Raw genomic sequence first — 21,532 nt, forward strand, 5'->3', positions numbered from 1 at the left:
GCTGCAGCTCCGTTACTTCTATTCGGGGGAATTCTTTTTTCAAAAGATTTTATTTATTTATTTGACACACAGAGAGAGCACAAGCAGGAGGAGCAGCAGGCAGAGGGAGAGGGAGAAGCAGGCTCCCCGCTGAGCAGGGAGCCCAATGCGGGCCTCCATCCCAGGACCCCGGGATCATGACCTGAGACCAAGGCAGACGCTTAACCGGCTGAGCCACCCAGGCGTCCCTACTTGGGGGAATTTTTAAAGATGTAAATAGCCCTCTTCAGTTCATCCTTTTGGGATATGAATGAGTCCTTAATTTTAGTGAGCTGCAGTTTCTGACAAATTATCTTTCCTGATGCAATAAGACCAAGACTTCGTGACTGAGCCCAAAAGATGAAGGGCAGAGAGAAGTGAATTCTAGGATGCACCCAGAGAAAGAAGAGAGCACTTTAAAATGCTATGTGCCCATCAGCCCGGAGCGTGGCCCTTCCTCTCTGGGAGCTGCCCTGCCTGGTCTGTCCCCGCTCCCACAGGCAGCCGTAGGGGGCACGCTGCGCCCATGGTGCCCGGCCCTTCCACCACGGCGGCCCGCTGAAGGCCAAGTACCAAGATGGGTCCTCTCCTCCTCAGACTCTGAGCCATCAGGAGCAGTTCTGCGGCCATCTCGCGGGTAATCTGGATGATTCGGCTCCCCTCATCTGCGCTGCCATCCTCCGGGAGGGGCTGGTCTGGCTCAGGGCCCAGCCAGGCCAGGGGCCCCGGGGAGCCGGCTGCCGGGCTGCCCCTGCAAGAGGACAGGGTACAGCTAAGGAGACTCCAGATGCTCAGGCCTTTCCACTACTGTGCGGGTGGCCCTCTTGCCACTTTTTAAAGAAGAGTGGGAGTCAGGAGGGCTTCCTGATGCCCCACATGCCAGCATCTCAAGGCAGTTTTCTCCAAGTACGAAGGGAAACAGTGAATCCCTATTAGTCGGTGCTCCGTTCATCCAGAACTTGCATAAACTGGAACCTGGCATACTCAGATCCCAGTGTGGTTCCACTATCCCCTTTTCTTTCCCTCTGTCAAGTTTCAGGCCTTACGTGGGAGAAGGGAGACTCTACAGCTTCTTGAGGAAATTTGGGAAGCCTTGAATGTTCTACTTTTGGGTACCCAAACACTTTCTCACCAATCATTCCATGTGAAAGGACTTTACAGTTCTGATATGAATAATTAGGAATATTCTCCCATGAACGTGTTATTTTTGAGTGAGAAAAAGAGCTATTGCCGGCACTCACAGCGAGGCCAGGTTATTTCTTTATTGGACCCTTCGTGGAGCCTCCCCTCAGCCTTTTCCAGACTCTGGAATTGAGACAAGTTGTTCTGGCTTGGAGCCAAATCCAAGAACAGAGGATCAAGACTGGCTTTGATGTCTTTCCACCCTCCCCACCAGGTCCTGAGCTCCTGAGGGCAAGGGGTGTAGGTGGGCGGGGAACAGGGTGGGAGGGGCCTCCGGGCCTGCCCCCAGCATTCCTTCTTCCCCAATACCCCAGAGTAGCATACTAATGCTTCAGAAGGGATAGAACGGTTAGATGTCGCTATTGGAAAACTATGAGGTCTTGAGCATGATAATAAATTCTATCTAAATTGGGATATATAAGTTCCTGATTCTATTTGGTTGTAAATGTAGCAAATATTTGGGCAAAAGAGGAATGGAAATCAAAGGATAACTGTTCCAGGCCTGTGGAGAGACCTGCCCGTGTTCCTTCCACTCCCACCGTGGTAGGTGGCTATGTTCAGTCTTTGTCACGCTCTCCCACTGCCAAGCACACAGGGAGGGGTCTATAGCTGACGGTGTGGAAACAGGAGACCAACCATCCAAGGAAGGGGCAGGTGAATCGTATCATTTTGGCTGTCACTATAGAGCTCAGGTGGGTGTGGAAGTAAGAAGTTTCCATGGGACAGACGAGAGGTCGTGAGTCTGCGGCCAGGAGACCGCAGAGGACAAGATCCAGAGGACCCGCCCTGGGGTCTGGGGGCTCCAGAGCAGTGCATTTGGCCCCAAGCTTGGCCCAGGAGGAAGCAGAGGTGACAGCTGCCAAGGCTATGGGAAGCATCCTCATGCCTCAGGCTCGACTCAGAAGCTGTGCAGGTGTGGAAAACAGCAACCAGCCAGATGCGTGGCTGGAGGTGGTACAGCGGTCCCTAGCGAAGGCTTGGGTTCTGGGGCTTTCCTCTCCAACCATAAAGTAGTCAGTTTCACACCAGGAGCAAATCTCAGTACAGGCACTGGGAGGCCCTCTGGGTAGTCGCTCGCCTCAGAGCTTTTATTGCCTGGAGACTCCTTCCCATCCTCATGGACAAGACAGATCCCCTGCTTCCTTTGAAACTCAACTCAAGACTGCTTTCCTCTTAGGAGACATCTAGAATATCTGTTTCATCCCTTCCACGACCGTTTTGCCCCAAACGTGAACCTCTTCTGCACCTGTAGGCCGTCTTCAGCATCCTAGCAAGCATTCAAAGTCACCTACTGTGCACTGCAAGGCACCAGAAACTCTGCTTGGTGTGAAGGATCTAAAGACAAGTAAGACTGAGGCGCTGAACGCTAGCAACTGAGAGCTGAGGCTTTCCGTGCTTGTGTGTATTGAGGAGTTATCTGGTTTGCTATCGTTTCGTGTTGCTTCTCCAATTAAATAGTCCCCTGACTTCTGAAAACTGTTCGTCAGCCTTCTTTTAGACAGGCTGAATGTCCCCTGATTGTTGAGAGGGGTGAGCTTTTCTGGAGAGGGACCAAATTATGCCGAGGCCCTGGGGTTACCCAGATGGGGCCTTGGAGTAGGTGAGAAGAAGAGAGAAAAAGGGAGATAATCCACCTGAGACTAAGACTCAAACGCAGTGACTGCAAACAAGGGCAAAAATGGCAAATGTGTGATTTGTGGTCCTTGAGTCAAGGGTTAAGAAAGTAGGAAATATTCTTTTCAACTCATGTTTCACATTCAACTGTCAGGGACTTTAAGCATCCAAAGCCAGATGTGTCTCCAGGCTCTTCAGTAAGGGAAAAGGCCTAGCACTGTGTGTGGAGATCCCCTTAACTGGCATAAAGAATTTCCACTTGTGACTTCCAAGTGCCCAGAAGATGCACAAGCCCCTTCCCAAGCCCACATCCTCCCTCAGCAGGTTCTGTCAGGGGCTCACTGTTTGGGGTGCTGATCTGGGCTGGACGGAGGGTGTGTCTCTGCGCCCCAGGAGCCCAGGGAGTGGGAGAGTGGAGCAGACAGATACCATGGATGGTGAATCTCCCTTTTCCGCAGGCCCTCACCTCGGGGGGTGGGCCCTCGAGGCAGAGCCACTGTCCCTATTGGAATGCTGTGTGTAGGACAGTGCTTCCCCCGGGATAGGAGCCTTGGAACGTGAGGCCTTGCTCTTCACCCAGGGGAAACCAGCCTCCAACAGGAGAGAAGAACAGGAGGAAGAGGGTCCCCTCCCATGGTAATGACCTTTTGGGGAGAAAAAGGAAGTAAAGAGTAAGGGAGTGGAGGCACATGGTCTGGCCAGCTTTGCCTTGGGAGAAGGCCCAGGGAAGGGCTTGGAAGGGTCCATGTAGCCAAGCATAAGGGGATGGATCAAGTTGTGCCTAAAACGCTGGGCTGAGCACGCCTGCGAGGGAATTTCTTGAGCACTGCCAACCTACTTGTACCTCCCACTGACTCTGGTCACAACTGGTGTAAGTAAATCAAATGTTTGGGCTCCCCAGTGGCTGACTGTCCTGTCTGGTGCCCTAGAAGGAAATGACTATGTGTGGAAGGGGTTCAACAGACCCAGCACCCTTCCAACAAATCTTTCTTTTTGCCTAGGCCGCTTCAAGTTGGATCCCTACCATTTGCTGACAAAAGAACCCCGATTGGGGCAGGGAGGTAAGTAACATCACAGAGGTCGAGCTGGCATGAGGCAGCCTGACCCACTGGAGGGGTCCTGTCGGTCACAGCAAGGGAAACCCCTTCCAGCCGGGGCAACGGGGAAAAGCTTCACAGATGTCAGTGGTTACAGCCACCACTTACAGGACACTTCCTACGTACGTCCAGGCAAGTGCGACTGGTTTACATGGAAGCTTTCGTTAACCCTCTGCCAGAAGAGTATCAATGTTCCCATTTCCTAGACTAGGAGCTTGCAGTCCAACATAGCCCAGAAGCTTCACTGAGGTCTCGGGGCTAGGAAATCCTAGAGGCAGCCACAGCCCCGGGCAGTGTGATTCCTGACCTCAGACTCCCCAAGGCTGCGCTGTGCTGCCGGCCAGATGGGAAGTACACACGTGGGCACCAAGACAGCTTTTTCTGGAACTTGGCACTGGCCTTTGGTTACTAGAAAGAGGGCTGTGGTGGGGGAGGAGGAAAGATGCTGACTGCCCTACCATGTCCAGGTCTGCTGCGAGTGTCCTGGGGATGGCTGGATCAGCCTTGCAGGTCCCCACTGAACTCCCTGGGGTGTTTTTTGGGGCAGCACCCTGAGAATGTACACTGCCCACTACAACAGCTCCTGATGCACGCTCGTCACAGCGGCGCTGGGGCTGGGCAGAGTCTTGTTCATCCCTGGGTTTCATCACTGCTCTCTCCTCACTGGGCTTCAGGCACTGGGCCAAGAGTCTCCAGGCCTCGGTGTGACCACCCTTCCAGGCCTGGAGCTGGGCCATGGCATGATGGGCCTTGGCTGCCCACTCCCACTGAAGCCAGTCCAGGGTGTGCATTCTCCACTCCTCTGAGTGTTCTTGGAGCCCTGGGACCCTCTGGGCCACCTCCTTGGTGAGGACAAGAATGCTCTCCAGAGCCATAAAAAGGTCTTCCTGGCATGCCCCAGACTCCTGACTTCCTGCCACGATTCCCTGTGCAGCTTGGATACCAGACACCATTCCTTCCAGGGAGCTTTCTGGCCTGGTCTGAGGTTCTTTACAGACAGAGAGCCTTGGACAGAAGGCATCTTGGAAGGCATGTTCATAGTCGGCATTGATGATGCTGAGGTGGCCAGTCAGGGCCTTGGCTCGAAAGGAGATCTCCAAGCAGAGAAGTTCAAAGCGTGTGGACAGGCTGGGAGATGGTTTGGGGGAGGAGGCCAGGACCTCTGCCACATCCAGCAGAGCATCTGTGAGCAGGTGAATTTCCCTGCACAAAAAGGAGACCTCACCTTTTACCTGCACATCCCCACACAGGAGGCTAGAGAGCCTGGCAGCATCTTGTAGCCTCTGAGAAACATCTGCTGCCTGGGCCAACCCTTCCTGCAATCCCTGCTGGTCCTTCACGGCCTGTCGCAGGGGCAGTAAGAACAGACCTTGTCTCCTGCTGAGTCCCTCCATGCACTGGAGTAGGTCTTGGACAGCCACTGACCATAGAAGGCACCCATCCTCAATGCTCTCCTCCCATGACTTAGGGGCTTGGAGGCCATCAGAAGCCAGAATCTTGTCCAACAGCTGTTTAGCATGGGTCTCCACCTCCTGTAATCTGCCTTGCATTTGTAAAAGTGCTTCTGGATGCCCAGCTGAGGCAGGGTCCTTCTTACCCAAATCCACAGGCCCACTTCTGGCTGCTAGTTGAACCACTGACGCTAAGTGCTGCTGCAGCTCCATGAACACTGCCACGTTCCCTGGAAGATCAGCGGCTTGGTTGTGACAAAACAGCTGTTGACACAGAGGGTACCAGTCACCAGCCCTGGCCACCAAAGCCTGCCCGGTTTCTCTGGGTCTCCCAGACAGCTGGAGAGCCCCTTCCAGAAGCCCATCGCTTCTAGCAGGTGTACAGTGTGCTCTCTCTGTTGCTAGGTCACTAACAGAAGGTGCTAGTGGTGGGATTTCTTGGAGTCCAGGCATCCTCTCTGACCCCCGTGGTCCCTCTCCAGCCAGGGCCTCTTGAGGTCCATCCACAGCTGCATCCTGCTCCTGCAAGTTGGTGTGAGCTGAGGTCACTGCCTGGTGGCTCTGGCTCTTTACAGCACGGATGAGTTTGCTGGTGGCTGGTAGTGGAGAGTCCCCCCTCTGTGGATGGATGTCAGGAATCAAGGGGCAGGAAAGATCGTCCCTCGGTGGAGAGGAAGTACCTGAGTTGCTCTTCTCCAACCCAGGTTCCCCCTGGTGTTTCAGTGCAGGTGCTGTCGAGTCCTGAAGGCTGGGGAGAAAAAAATAAGGTCGTCCCTTAGCAGCGGCAGACCTCTGGACCTGGTCCCGAAGAGGGCTGAGGATATCTGGGTGGTTAGTCCCATCCAGCCCCTCTTGGATGCTCTGGGCTGAAGAGATCAGATGTTTTGCCATGGTCAGAAATGCATCTGTGTCCTGAGTGCTGTGCCCACCTGAACAGTACTCAGCAGCCGCACTCAAGAACAGTGAAGACTGCTCCAGCTGCTGGATCAAGACCCTCAGGCCATTCCGGAAAATGGGATCCCGATGTTGGTCCACATACCTGCTCATCACCTGCACTATGTGTGTGGCTCGTCCCTGTAAATATGCCACAAGTCCGGGAAACTCTCTGGAATCTCCACTCCTCAAAGCCCACCTAAAGAAGTCCAAGTGGTTGGTCATTTCCTGAACGGACACACTCAGGAACTCAGGAATATCGAGAACGTCATCAAAACATGCCAACAGGCCTTCAGATGCCCTGGTCCATGCCTGAAGCAGGGCCTGCAAGGCGGCCGGGCTCCAGTCCAGACCAGACCCTTGGGGGCTTTGTGAAAAAAGTTGTTGCACCCTGACCACAAGCCCCCAAAGGCCTGCCATGGTGACCTCCATGTCTTTGCCAGTTTGTTGTCGGGGGCAGCAAACCAAGACCAAGTGAGCCACTCTGAGCATCCGCTTGGCCTGCTCACGGAAAGCAGCAAGGAAAAGCTGGAGTTTCTTTGACGAGGCCTCGCCAGCGCCCGGGGAGCCGACTGGGCGAGTGGCCAGGGCGGCCTGGACCAGTCTCCGAAGAGGACTTCGCGTGTCGGTGAACGTGTCCAGGATCTGGCGCAGCAGTCCCGCCCGCACTCCCTGGGAGAGGGCCTCGGTCGCGGCCTGCAGCGCCGCGCACTCCCGGCCCGGCTCCAGGCTCCCGGAGGCCCGGCCCGCTCCCGGAGGCCCGTGGGTCCGACCCAGGCGCCGGGCGCCGCGCAGCTCCAGCAGCCGGCCGCAGGCGGCCACCAGGCGCAGCCTCTCGGGCGGCGCGGAGCCGGCGGCCAGGCGCATGCAGTGCCACACCACGGCGGCCAGCAGCGCGTCCAGGGGGCCGCCCCGCACGCGCTCGGGCGCGGGCGCCGCCAGCAGCTCGCGGAGCCGCCGCAGGCGCCGGGTGAGTGCGCCGGTCAGGGCGCCGGCCGCTGGGGCCGCGGCGCTGGGCTCCAGCCGCGCCAGGAGCTCGCCGAGGGTCTTCCTGGTCTGGGCCAAAGTGCGGCGCTGGGAAGCGGCCAGCTGCGGGTCGCGCGGACGCTGCAGGTGGCCGCGGGCGGCCTCGAGCAGCGCGGGGACGCAGCCTCGCAGCAGGCGGCCGGCGCGGCCCAGGCGCTCCCCGGGCCCGCGCGCACTCAGGCCGCCCAGGCGGAGCAGCGCCGAGGCCAGGTCGGCGAAGGGGCCGCGCAGCGAGGCCGCGTCCTCCGCCGCCTCCAGCGCATCCAGGCACGTCAGGCACCACCCCGCCGCCCGCACCATGCTCCTCGCCACCGCCGCGTCTTCAAGCAGCAGCACCTGTTCGGACAGCCAGGGGGAGAGAAGCTTGCAGACGCCGGCGCGTTCGGGGAGCGCGAGCAAACAACGGCAGTTGCGTCCCTCCCCGAGGTTTACGAATAGACCGCCCCCCCCCCCCCCCCCCCCCGCAACATCCCAAGGCTAAAGAGTATAGAATCTCAGGGCCAAAACAAAACAAGTTATCTAGAAGTGACCTTTAAAGTAAATATTTGGCTTGGCTGAAAATGTGAGGCTTCCTAAATTTGACAAAGCTACATTTAATGTGAGGTCCAACTTGGGTTTGGAGTGGGCATCTCCAGGTTAGAAGAGGAAGAGTCAGCTGTCTATGTGGTAACTGACACATAATTAAGGAAAAAGTGTTTAGGAGGGACTTACTATTTGGATGAGGATGATGGGGGCTGGAGAGATGGCCTGTCCAGGAAATGTCTGAGAATCTTTCCTAGCGCGAGTCTGCCCATCCTGGATGGCTCTATCTCTATTCCCTGCTACGAGCTGGGACCCAAACACTTCCAAGAGCCTGCCCTTCTTCCCCTCTGCTCCTCCCATCAGCAGGTGCCCAAAGCCCTCTGGTTTTGCCTCTCACATCTCCCCATTTCCAGTCTCACTTTAATGAGGATCTGTTAAGTTGCCAATACCGTCCCCCCACAATAGCCCACACCATTAAAGCTTTAACGATGAACGTTAATAATATTGTAATATTTAGGACATATAGATCTTATTAGGGAGCAATGCCCCAACCTACAGGAGTTGTGCCATATGGTGGAATGTCAGGAAAATGGGGAATATTTGGAGGCCAAGAGGTTATTCGGCCCCCCTGAGATCCTTCCAGCAGAGCCTTCGTTCTGGACCCAGATTTGCCAAATAGGCTAAGACTTGCAGAGGTTTCAGCAGGCTCTCCTCCACAGCTCCTGGCCATGAGCCAGGTGAAAAAGGAACCCCTCCGTGACACAGTTTTATTAGGGGTTGATAAACCAAGTGTGGGGAATGAGGGGGGCACACATGGGTTAAAGACCATAGGCCCTAATTTAGTAGGTCTACCAGCTTTCTATGGCAATCTTCCACATTTAGCATTTATTAAATTGGTAATGAAGTCTGTGCTGTGATCTTGCTGGAAGCTTGGGCAGGGGATCTCTCTGCAAAGGGCATCCACTGTGGGAATGACATGCCCAATCCATGTTTCCTTGCAATGAGCTATGTCCCACTAACCAGCTAACCAGGTCTGATATCACCCTCACCTTGGTGGTATCTACCAGGATCTGCTGAGCTGTAGTCACTAGCTCCTCCCGGTGACTTTGACATTCTGGCTGAAGATGGAGCTTCCGAGCTACCAGCATGATGTTCCTCCCAGACAGGATCAGAGACTCAGCAGTAGGCTCCATTTCCTCCCAGAGCCGCTCCTCCTCAGAGTCTCCTGCCAGCCTGGACAGACACATTTTCAAGCAGCATTACCAACATGTCCATGAATGGAATGATACAAAAAGAAACATACCCATAAGGAAATTATTATACATAGACTTTACAGAGTACTATGAAGCCCTTAAAATGGTAAAGTAGGTTTGTATTTATGGTGATAAAAGCCTCTCTAAGACATAATGTTAAGCAAATAAAACCAAATTATAAAATAGCATGTATGGCAATATCTCATTCATTTTCAATTATGTACATATCTACATAGAGAACTATCTATCTAGATGGATAATCATCAAACTGTGGTTATAGCTTGGCATTTAAAAATATGCTTCATTGGGATGACTGGGTGGCTCAGTCAGTTAAGCGTCTGCCTTCTGCTCAGGTCATGATCCCAGGATCCTGGGATCGAGTCCCGCATCAGGCTCCCTGCTCAGCGGGGAGCCTGCTTCTCCCTCTCCCTCTGCCTGCCACTTCCCCTGCTTGTGCTCTCTCTCTCTGATAAATAAACAAAAAAATCTTTAAAAATAAAAATATGTTTCATTCCTTTTTGAATTGCTCTCATTTTCTCTGCAATGAACATGTATAATTACTACAAAAAACAAAAAGCCTATTTTTGTAAGAAATACCTAGAATCTCATTTCAATCCATGTTATCAAGAGGAGAGGTTTTGCATAACAAAAATCAATTTCCATGAACACAGATGTCCACAGCAACTGTTTTCATGTGATGCAAACATTTCCCTTTCAACAGCAATCCCTAATTACACAAAACAGAACAAGAAATGTCCCAAGTCCTCCTGCCCCCTTACGATTATTCTTTGCAAATGAGGCTGAGCTCTGTGCCTTCAGAACTGTAGGCTGAGAGGACACAGGACTGCCAGCTGGAGTAATCACGGAGAATCTCCTCTCAGCTTTTTGTCCCTTACGTAGTGGCAGCCAATTTCAAAGCCCCTCATCCCGACCTGCTCCAAACATCCCAGCTGCCCTCATCAGAAATATCCCTTGAGTTCCCCTTGTGCAGAATGACACAAACCAAACAACCCAGCATGGCAAAATGCTGAAACATTAGGGGTGAGCAATGTGTAACAGCTGTCTCCTTCCCTTATTTTACTTTTAACTCCTTGTGGAGAATGTGCTCATCAGCTGAGGTTGACATGCAGTCCGCTCAGCCCATAAATAGGATTCGCCACATCCTGTCAGCTGTTCCGTTGCAGAGCTGGGACCGTCCCCCATGCGGCCTGACCTCCTGGGATTTCTCATTTCTCAATGTTAAAAGGAGGGGAGAGAAACAAAGCTCCCAGGCATCAGGGCTGTCTATGTGAAATGAGGCTGTGGAGTGCTGTGTTAAGGCTAAATGGCTACATCCCAATATAAGCTTGAGTCCAAGGGGCTTCACACAGAGGTCAGTAAACACCCTGTCATGGTCTGATGGACTTCCCCACGCTCCTCCCTCTTCCTTGAGAGCTGGGGAACATTTTCCTGTCTTCCCCTCACTCCTCACTCCCATCCCTGCTTTCAGATTCGGCTGAGATAGTTATTCATTTGAAGGTACAGTTGGAATTTCCCTTCACGTTGCATTTTCTCTTCCAAGAATTTTGACCATCAAGCGTTCCAAGATACGAAACTATTGTCCTATACAAAGTTCTTTGCTTCTTCATCTTCCCTTACCTTGAGGTCTCTGGTTTCTGTTTGTGGGTTAGTGTTGTTAATCATTATTTTTCTTGATTTTCTCGGTTTCTGGAATTAGGGTATACATGGTGGTAATAGTCACCACATCCTTGCACATCTGCACTGTTTATGTCCTTCCTGTGCTGGGGGAGTAGGGAATATAATGGTAGTGGCCATTCTTTGTGGCGGTCCTCTCCTCTCAGCTGCCCATAGACCCGATTCCAGCACCTTCTGGCCTCCAGAGGTACAGGTGAGAAATCCAAGGCCAGTCTATTTGATACCAGTCTAATTGATTTTCTTTTGTAAGTAATTCGTTTTTCCTGTCTCTGAAAGCACTTAGAGTTCAGGAACTTTACCAACATATGCTTTAGGTGTATCTTTTCTCCACAGTCTCACTGAGAACAGAGGGAGCAGTTTTTATGTACAGATTTGGGTCATTAACAGGCTCAGATAAATTTTCTTCTATTATTTGTTTGCTTGATTCTCCTCAATCTCTTCATTTTTCTCCTTCTAGAAGCCCCATTATTTGCAAACTGGGTCTCCTGGATCTGTCCTCCAATTCTGTTTCTTCATGCATGATTTCTGTCTTTCTGCTTTTACTCTCTGGTTTGAATTGTATTATTGACAAGCTTTCAGATCATGATTGGAGTCATAACTGTAAACATTCTCAAATTTCTGCTTCAAGTTATAAGGGTATCAGACTAAACTCCTCACCAAGAACAGTTGTAAAAGATGGATAAAATAGTTTATTAAACCCAGAGAACAGCCAAGACAGCCAGGACTTATCCTTGAGTAACACAGGCCAAGAGGCAGAAAAGCCATGTACAAAATGGCAGCTATACCACGACTTCTGAGAAAACAAAAATTAGAGTTTGGGTCTTGTCAATGTGAAGGGAACCTGATGAACACCCCAGAATTTCAGCTGAGACCCCAAAAGTCTACACCTTGGTAGTAAGAAAAAGCTGGAAATATCTTCTTACAAAGAGTGAAATCAGTCTTGAATCATCTCAAGGCTTTGATTGGATAAGCGAGACCTTTCCCTACATTAATTTTCCACCAGAATAAATTAAACTTTGTCTAGAAGGAGACAATACTACATAGAAGCACTAAAATTTTTCATTCATTACTGTAGTTAATTTTTTTTTTAAGATTTTATTTATTTATTTGAGAGAGAGAGAATGAGAGACAGAGAGCATGAGAGGGGGGAGGGTCAGAGGGAGAAGCAGACTCCCTGCCGAGCAGGGAGCCCGATGCGGGACTCGATCCCGGGACTCCAGGATCATGACCTGAGCCGAAGGCAGTCGCTTAACCAACTGAGCCACCCAGGTGCCCACTGTAGTTAATTTTTAAGAATTACCCCTCACATGAAAAAATAAAGGTGGCTCAAATTATTTGGGTAAAGATAGACTTTATAATAAATAGTACTGGGATGACTGAATAGCCATCTGGAAAAATATAGTTGGATTGTTATTTCAAGATACACACAAGATTGAACTCTGAATGGATTAGGGAATCTAATGTGAAGTCAAAACCATATAAGTATAATGATGTACTATGTGTTGGCTAGTTGAATTTAAATTAAACAAACAAACAAACCCATATAAGTACTAGAAGAAAACATAATTGAATGCCTCTTTAATCTTGGTATAGGGAAACCTGTGTAACTATATTCAAAATTCAAAGGCAATAAAAAAATAGGTTGATAAATTTACATAAGAAATTTTTAATTTGTATAGCAAAATAAATTTTCTTAAGTCACATGACATGGCAAACTGGGAGAAGATATTTTCAATGTATATGACAAAAAGCTAATAACTTTAGAACATATATTCAATGTTTATAAACCTGGTAATACAACTCTGCTTTGTACACTTTGCTTTTATCACTTAACAATGTATGTGAGTACTGGGTTAATAATATAACACAAAATATATTACAAAGGGTTAATAACCTATTATATATTTCAATATATTCAATATATAATATGTAATATATTTTAACCCAGCAATGTCACTAGTAGGAAAGTACCACCTCCAATAATATGAAAGCGAATATGCACAAAGTTATTCATTGCCACATTGTTTGTAATTTCAAATATTGGGAACAACCTAAATGTCCATTCATAGGAAAGCAGTTAAATAAATTATGATGTACTCATACACACAATGGAGTGTTATGCAATTATATAAAAAAGCAAAGAAAATTTCTATGAAGTGATATGTGTGATCTCCACAATATAGTGTTAAGTAAAATAATCAGAGTGCAAACAATGTCTACAGTATGCTACCCTTTGTGCCCAGTGTGGAGCCCAACATGGGGCTTGAACTTAGAACTCTGAGATCAAGACCTGAGCTGAGATCAAAAGTTGGATGCTTAACTGACTGAGTCGCCCAGGCGCCCCTGAGAAAATACACGTGTTAAAATCAACTGGCATGTGGGGGAAAACCCCAAAATGAAATATGAAAAGGAACAAATGAATCTATTAAAAAAGTTGTCAGAATTCTAAGATGGCCCCCAAATTCTCATCATGTGGTGCACACACCTTATAATGGCCTCCCCTTACATGTGCGTGGGACCTACGAATAGGATGGGATGTTATTCTGTGATCAAGTTATGCTATATGGAAAAGGAGATTTTTTTCAGATGTAATTAGAGTCTCTAATCAGTTGGCTTGAGTTAATCAAAAGGGGGCTATCTTGGGTGGGCCTGACCAAATCAGGTGAGCCTTCAAAAGAGGGTGTGTGGGTCCTTCTTGAAGAGACAGATTTGAAGCAGCAAGGACACTCTCTGGTTCAGCCTTGAAGAACCAAACTGCCACATTGTGGAGAGGACCATATGTCAGGGCCTCAGTTCTGCAACCCTAAGGAACAATTCTGCCAACAACCAGTGGGTTTGGAAATGGGACTCAAGCCCCAGATATTGCAGCCCCAGCTGCCACCTGCATCACACAGCTCACCCAGTCTGCTGAGACCCAAAGCAGTGGACCAGCTCCTGACCCACAGACACTGTGAGATAATAAATATGTGCTGCTTCAGACTGTGGCAATTTGTAATGCAACAGTACAAAACTAATATGATTACAAGTGGGTAACATAACAACTCTGAAAAGGATAGGGAAGAAAAGAACTAACCTAAGTAACTTTGGAGAAGAATATTTTTCCTGGATAGAGTCAGGTTAAAAAGAGTAAGAACTACACACAAATACTGCTCTCTAGTTAGCCAATTTGTTTCTCCGATGGTTACAAGTTAAGTTTGCAACTCTTTATGTGTACTCCAGGGTTGAACAGGTAAGTGGACATACTGTGGATAGTAAGAGCAGGATTCTCACTGTTGGAGAAAGAAGCTACAAATAAGGAAAGGGGAAGGCAAGGAAGGACCTTGTGGTGTTAGATTGGAACTGGACATACCACTATGACAGAGATACATACATGATAGATGATAGATGATAGATAGATAGATAGATAGATGATAGATGGACGGACTTACACAGCATAAGGGAGAGATGGGGAAAGAAAATAGGATGGGAATAGGAAGTGCGAAGGAGAGAGAGAAAGGGAAACTACCTGTAATCAATATGTACCAAGATGTTCACAGTGGTTATCTTTGGGCAGTAGGCTTATGGGCAATTATTTCTTTCTCATCGCACTCATATTTTCTAAATGTTCATCATAGGATATATTTTTAAGCAAAAGGAAACATATACTTGTATCGACCTCTTCTTGTGGGATCTTCCCTGAAGCCCTGGCTTGCTGCCAACACTAGACCCCTGATGTGGCAAGTTCCTTCTGGCTTCCTGAGAGCTTACGCAGCAGACAAAGACAGGGGAACTTGCCAGCCAAACACTTACCACGTTTTGTGCTGATTGCCTCCATTTGGCTTATCTTGAGAAGTGCTCAAGGAGCTGCCCTGAAAGCCAATGGAGCCAATCCCAAGTCAGAATATGAATTATTTGCAGTAATGTCCTGATTGGCGAGCTGGACCATTTCCCATGGTCATGAGCATGGATAATTCTCTTTATAAATAATTTGCATGCCCGGAACAGACAATACAACAAAGGCATTCACACTGAAACAGACAAAAAAGATGTTTACCTACTCCCAAAATTTTGTGTGCTTTTTTTGTGGTTACAAATGCATTGCGTTAAAAAATTTAGAATGTACAAAAGAGTATTAAATTACTATAGAACACTTAAGTACATTGTTATAAATATTCTGGTAAGCTTCTTTCCGTGAATTTTTTTCTTTTTACATAATTGGAGTCACATCACATACAGTCCCCGGCTCCATATTTTTTGTACGTGTGTGTGTTAAAATATATAAAACAAATGTCTATGTTTGAAATATATATAAAAAATGTATATAAATATATAACAAATATAACAAAATTTACCAGCTTACCCATTTTTAAGTGTACCATTATAGTGACATGAAGTACACCACTCACATTGTTGTGCAAACATCACCATCATCCATCTCCAGAACTTTTTTCATCTTCCCAAACTGATACTCTGTACCCGTTCAACACTAACTCCTCATCTCCCCTTATCCCTGCGCATTCCCCTGGCAACCATCATTCTTTCTGTCTCTGTGAATGTGACTACTGTAGGTACCTCATCCTAGTGGAATTACACAGTATTTGTCTTTTTGTGACTGGCTTATGTCACTTAGCATAATGTCCTCGAGGTTCATCCAGGTTGTCAGAATATCCTTCCTTTTTAAGACTGAATAATATTTGGGGCGCCTGGGTGGCTCAGTTGTTAAGCGTCTGCCTTCAGCTCAGGTCATGATCCCAGGGTCCTGGGATCGAGCCCCGCATCGGGCTCCCTGCTCAGTGGGAAGCCTGCTTCTCCCTCTCCCACTCCCCCCTGCTTGTGTTCCCTCTCTCGCTGTGTCTCTATCAAATAAATAAAAAATTAAAAAAAAAAAGACTGAATAATATTCCACTGGATATGTACACCACATTTTGTTTAGGCATTCATCCATTGATGGACACACGGATTGCTTCCACCTTTTCCAGCTGTTGAAAGTAATGCTAGTATGAACCCAGGTATACAAATATCTGTTAGGGTCTCTGCTTTCAATTCTTTTGGGTATATACCCAGAAGTGGAATTGCTAGATCACATGGTAATTCCATTTTTAATTTTTTGAGGGCTAATGTACAGTTTTGAATCCTCTTTGTTTCTAATTCACTTAACTTTTGAGCATGGGTATTTTTCAACAATATTTTTGTAATTTTTTGTTTTTGTATAAATTTCAAACTTCCAAAAAGTTGCAAAAATTTTATGACAAACTCTAATATATCCTTCAACCAGATTCACTCACTGTTCTCATTTTGCCACATTTGTTTTGTCATTCTCTCTTTTTCTCTTTGTGTATGTGTGCATGCTTGCGTGTATGTAGAGAAGGTTCCAGATACCATGCTCCTTTAGCCCAAAATGATTCAATGTGTATTCCCTAAGAACAAGGACATTAACTTTCAAAACTGCAGAACAATCATCAAAATCAGGAAATCAAACTTTGATACAATGTTCTTACCTAATCCAAAGTCAATATTCAAATTTTGCTAGTTGTCCCCAATCTAAGAACATGCATTAAATTTAATTGTCAAGTCCTGTGGTGGGCAATTCTAAATGCCCCTCCACCCCCAAATTCCCATCCCCTGGCTAGTCACTCAAATGTTAATCTGGTACTGCTGTGAAGGGGCTTTGCAGAAGTAACTACGGTTAATAATCAGCTGATCTCAAAACAGGGAGAGTGTCCTGAACTATCCAGGTGGGTCCAGTGTACTTGCATGAGCCCTTAAAAAAGAAGTAGGCAGATGGAGAAGTCAGAGAACTTTGAAGTATGAGAGGAACTTGACCTGCCCATGAGGGCCACATGGAATGCAGGCCGCCTTGAAGGGCAAAGACCAGTTTCTGGCTGACAGCCAGCAAGGAAATGGGTTCCTCAGTCCCATCACCACAAAGAACTGGATTTGGCCAATGTCCTGAATAGTCTGGAAGTGGGTTCTTCCCAGAGCTTCTGCATATGAGCCCGGTCCACAGACACCTCAATTTTGGCTTATGAGGCCCAAAACAAAGGAACCAGTCAAGCCCACCAAGTTCCCACCTGCAAAACTGTGAGACAATACATTTGTGTTGTTTTAGGTCCCTAAGCTGGTAATACCTTGTTAGAGCCCCCGCAGGAAACCAATACAGGTCCCCTCAGTCTCTTTTACTCTGGAACAGTTCCTGAGATTTTCTGTCTTGACTCTTGACATTTTATGAAGAGTACAAGCCAGTTATTAGTAGAAAGTCCCTCAGCTTGGGCTTGTCAGTTTTATTAATAGATTCTCATTATACATTTTGGGAAGGAATTCCACTGCAATGGTGCTGTGTCCTCAGTGCATCACATCAGCAGGTACACTGTGTTTTTCTCCCAATAATAATAATGCTAATTTTGAATACTTGGGTAAGGTGACATCTGCCAGGCTTCTCTTCCTTAAAACTACTACTTTTCCCTTGGTAGTTAATGAAAACTTTGCCAGAAGATACCTTGAGACAATATAAATATCTTGCCCCTGTTAAACCTTTGCCCACCCATTTTAGCATCCACTGGTGACCCTTGCCCCGAACAGTTGTTATGACAGTTGCTGCGTGCCCTGTCAGTTTCTAGCTCTATATTAGCTTATTTATATTTATTTATTTATTTATTTATTTATTTATTTATTTGAGGGAGAGAATCTTAAGCAGGCTCCATGCCCATCACAGAACTCAACACAGGGCTCAATCCCATGACCATGAGATCATGACCTGAGCTGAAACCAAGAGTGCAGGCCAAAACCAAGAGTGCAGAAACCAAACTTTTGTTGTAGTATTCAACTCTGTTTCATTTATAGAGTTCAGTTTTGTTGTTACAACTGGGCCTTTTTATATGGACCCTGGAACTAAATTTAATATGGAAATAATTTGCATTCCGGTTTGCTAATAATCAGGTCCAATGCAGATAATAAATGACAGATAATGAAAATCATGTTTAGACAACTCTGAAAATTCTTATCTCTACGATACAAAATAATCTGTGAGAGAAGGAGGAATCTATAGTCTAATTCTAGCTCTATATTAGCTTAAAATTTTTGTTTGGTAGCCTGCTTCTCCACGTAAAACAATGCTACAAATTTCCCCTAATTAACAAATGTTCATCAACATTTTTAGCATCCATTTTGTGTTTCAGGTTTCACCATAAAGTTATATCATGCCTTACCGGACTAGGGCATTTAGCTTGTTTCTACTTTGTCACAATTCTTAATTATGAGGGGCCAGAAAAATAGTACCTTACCCTTGTAATTTGCATTTTGTTCTTTGCCAAATTGGTAAAAGAATGACTGAGTTTAGGGGGGCGTGGGTGGCTCAGTTGGTTAAGTATCTGACTCTTGGTTTCAGCTCAGGTCATGATCTCATGGTCATGGGATTGAGCCCTGTGTTGGGTTCTGTGCTGGGCATGGAGCCTGCTTAAGATTCTCTCTCTCAAATAAATAAATAAATAAATATATAAATAGAATGAGTCTAAGATTGAATATATTTTTCATTTTTTAAAATTCATTTTAATTTCTTCTTCAGTGAAATACTTTTCCCACTTTTCTATTTACGTATTTGTTTTTCCCTTGTTGGTGCAGTTGTATGTTTATATTTTTTTCTTTTCTGTTTGCTCCACTGCCCCTGAAGGCAGGAACTGTGAACATCTTATTCACTGCTGTATTTCAGCACTAAGGATAGTACCTGACACCTTACTACGTGGTCAATAAATACTCGTTGGATGAAAGAGAGGAATATTGGAGCACCTGAGTGGCTTAGTTGGTTAAGCGTCCAGCCCTGTGCTGGGAAGTCTGCTTGGGATTCTCTCCCTTTCCTTCCCTCTCTTATCCACTCTCTCTCTCTCAAATAAATAAAGAAAATCTTTTAAAAAAGAGAGAGAGAGGGACATTTATGATACCTCTTTTTGTGTTAAAGATCTATCTGAAGCAATCGTTCATTAGCTACCATATGCTAGGCGCTGTGCTCGGTGACTCGCGCAGATTATTCTCATACACTGGTGACAGTCCTATGAGGGAGGTTTGGTTATTACCTCTACATTCACAGATGAGGCATCTAGAGATTTCTGAAGTTAGCCATGGCCAGACAACCAGCAAGTGGTTGGAGCTGGCATTCAAACACAGGCAGTCTAGCTGCTGTGCTTATGTTAAGTTTGGGGCAGTGAAAATGTCAAACTTTTGTTGTAGTATTCAACTCTGTTTCATTTATAGAGTTCAGTTTTGTTGTTACAACTGGGCCTTTTTATATGGACCCTGGAACTAAATTTAATATGGAAATAATTTGCATTCGGGTTTGCTAATAATCAGGTCCAATGCAGATAATAAATGACAGATAATGAAAATCATGTTTAGACAACTCTGAAAATTCTTATCTCTACGATGCAAAATAATCTGTGAGAGAAGAAGGAATCTAGAAACCCTTTGATGGGACTTACAGTTGCTTCTTAGTGGGAAGCCGAACTAATCCTGAAATGTTTGTTTACTCAAAGTAGGCCCCAGAGCGCCTGGGTGGCTCAGTTGGTTAAGTGACTGATTCTTGGTTTCGGCTCAGGTCATGATCTCAGGGTCCTGGGATCGAGTCCCACATCGGGCTCCAAGCTGAGATTCTCTCTTTCCCTCTCCCTCTGCCCCTCCCCTCTTTCACTCTCTCAAACAAATAAATCCTTAAAAATAAAAAGAAAGTACACTCCAGCTAATAAGTAGCAACATATGAAGTAGGTTCGCTCTATGTTATACCAATTTATTTTCCCACCTGACTTCTTTCCAAAGCATTTAAGGAGACTATAACAAGGCTCTAGTTAACACTCTTCTTCTTCTGCAGTCTTGTCAGGGAAAAGGGCTGGAGTTCTCTGAAATTATTACCTTTTGGCAACTTGCACAAAGTCTTCACTAGCTTGAGCCAATTCCTCTGCCATCTCCTCCAAAGAGGCAAATACTTCATTTTCCATGTCTTTCCTCTCCATCGAAATGATCAGATGGCAAAGCTGAACAGTCATTGGGGAGATGATTCTCTCAATGGCCGTGTTCTGTATTATGGAGCTAATGTCTTCCAAGAGGAAAGATTCCATCTCTTCCAGTCTGTGAATAGAAGTGTGACATGGTCTGAGCCCCTGCTGACTGACAGGTATAAATAGTTCTCTGACTTGATGTTCATCCAATTTTACCTCTACAATGGGAAAGAAATCTACAAAGTATTAAAGAGCCAAATGGGGGTAATTTTCAGGACCCTACAAGTATAGAATAAATTGTGGCTTAGCAGCAACATGTAAAAAAAGTAAAAGAAGGACACGTGAGACAGGTTCAGAGGAAGGCAAATAGGATGGAAAACGGACTCACTCATGCAAACTGTATGACACAAAGGCCAGTTTAAGCAATGGTTAATCTAGTTATGAAGACATGACTGAGGTCTTCATTATTTGTAGAAGTACATATAATAAAAGAAATTTTGCCTGACTTTTACTCTGTGGAGCTTCTCAGAACAAGGGATGAAAGCCATGTGGCAAGAGAAATTTCTTTCTTGGGTTGAATGGGCATCTCAAATCAAAATTCTCAAAGATCCTAGGAGTACTATTACTTGGGGGTTAAAAAACTTCCTTCCCCTGACAGTATACAAGGATGAATGACAACTTGAGGATAATACATAGAAATTTCAAGCATTGTGTGGGCAAATGGACAAAATTCCAATACTGAAATGTTTGATCGGTAATTACAAGAGTGTAGCCACACACAGGGAGCCAACAAGGGGAGAAAACATAGACATTTTTGCTTACCTTGATGAGAAGATACTTTCCACTCTCTAAGCAAAAGAGCAGACCCCTGAATTCACTCTAAATGTAAGAAACCCAGTTTGGGTTTTTTTTGTTTTTGTTTTTGTTTTTTTTTAATTCAGCAACCGGAATCTATTTACATCTACACTACAGTTCAAGACTGTGGCATTGCTCAGCAACTGTTAGCTGACTCGGCTACTGACGTCACAGACAGGATTGCTAACAAGCAAACATCATAATTTATGCATGGAGCTATGGAAGGTCTGCTGTTTCTGCAGTATTAAAAGTCCTGCTTATTCACAAGAATAAGAACGAGATTCAAGTATGAGAAAAAAGCTAACCTGTTTTAATCAATCCAGTCATAAAAATAAAACTCAACTACGAGTCTTTGGACAGTTTTGTTGTGGGGAACGAAAAGGAAATTTGGCACTAGAGCAAATAAAAGGCAGATGATGAATCACCGAACAGTTTAATTAACTTGGCTTCTTTCTAGTTCCCTTGTGTGGATTTTCACAAGAATTTGTTGAAGGAATATTCTGGCTATTTCTTGGAACAATAAAAGGAATTGGGGCTTAAACTGGAGGAAAAATAAACTTTAATTTGTACTAATTTGTGTTGTGTCCCAGATGATTTCTACACATCAGCTCACTTATTCCACAGAACAGTTTAATTAGGTAAGTGTTATTAAGTTCACTTTATGAGTGAAGAAACTGAAGACGGGAGCATATGAATGGTACCAAATCTCTGAGAATTATTTCCTATTCAAATGACTGGACTTTCAGTAAGTTCCTAAAGATTACAGTGTTTGAGTTGTGTCTGGTCAGGAAAACAGAAACCACTCTAGGTATTTAAAATAGAGGGAAAATAAATAAATAATATGGAGGGAATTTGGTTCAAGGAATTAATTACAACAGCATTGGGAGGGACAGTGAATGAGGCAGGACTTTTGGCTGAGTAAGGAG

At 46.3% G+C, this 21,532-nt stretch overlaps 1 protein-coding gene across 1 annotated transcript; it reads right to left on the reverse strand.

Annotated features, from left to right (window-relative positions):
• Positions 1-242: 242 nt before the first annotated feature.
• On the reverse strand, positions 243-21,396 carry LOC116636414. The gene is made up of 5 exons (XM_032411183.1): positions 20,574-21,396; positions 19,666-19,881; positions 8,767-9,076; positions 4,370-7,657; positions 243-769 (listed from the first exon to the last, which is right to left on the reverse strand). Exons 2-5 carry the CDS (start codon positions 19,869-19,871, stop codon positions 719-721), a joined length of 3,855 nt encoding a protein of 1,284 aa, XP_032267074.1. The 5' UTR covers positions 19,872-19,881; positions 20,574-21,396; the 3' UTR covers positions 243-718.
• Positions 21,397-21,532: the final 136 nt, after the last annotated feature.

The sequence above is a fragment of the Phoca vitulina genome, unplaced genomic scaffold, assembly GCF_004348235.1.
Source record: "Phoca vitulina isolate PV1807 unplaced genomic scaffold, GSC_HSeal_1.0 scaffold12, whole genome shotgun sequence".
Taxonomy (NCBI): domain Eukaryota; kingdom Metazoa; phylum Chordata; class Mammalia; order Carnivora; family Phocidae; genus Phoca; species Phoca vitulina.

Bases quoted from the DNA above. Each gene is read 5' to 3' on its own strand.
- LOC116636414 (XM_032411183.1), bottom strand. From the start codon at position 19,871: ATGGAATCTTTCCTCTTGGAAGACATTAGCTCCATAATACAGAACACG. The intron at 7,658-8,766 runs GCAAGATCACAG...CTGTCCGAACAG, and splicing joins ATCCCCTGCCCAAGCTTCCA to GTGCTGCTGCTTGAAGACGC. The intron at 770-4,369 runs GTAGGGCAGTCA...GTCCTCTTGCAG, and splicing joins TCGCAGCAGACCTGGACATG to GGGCAGCCCGGCAGCCGGCT.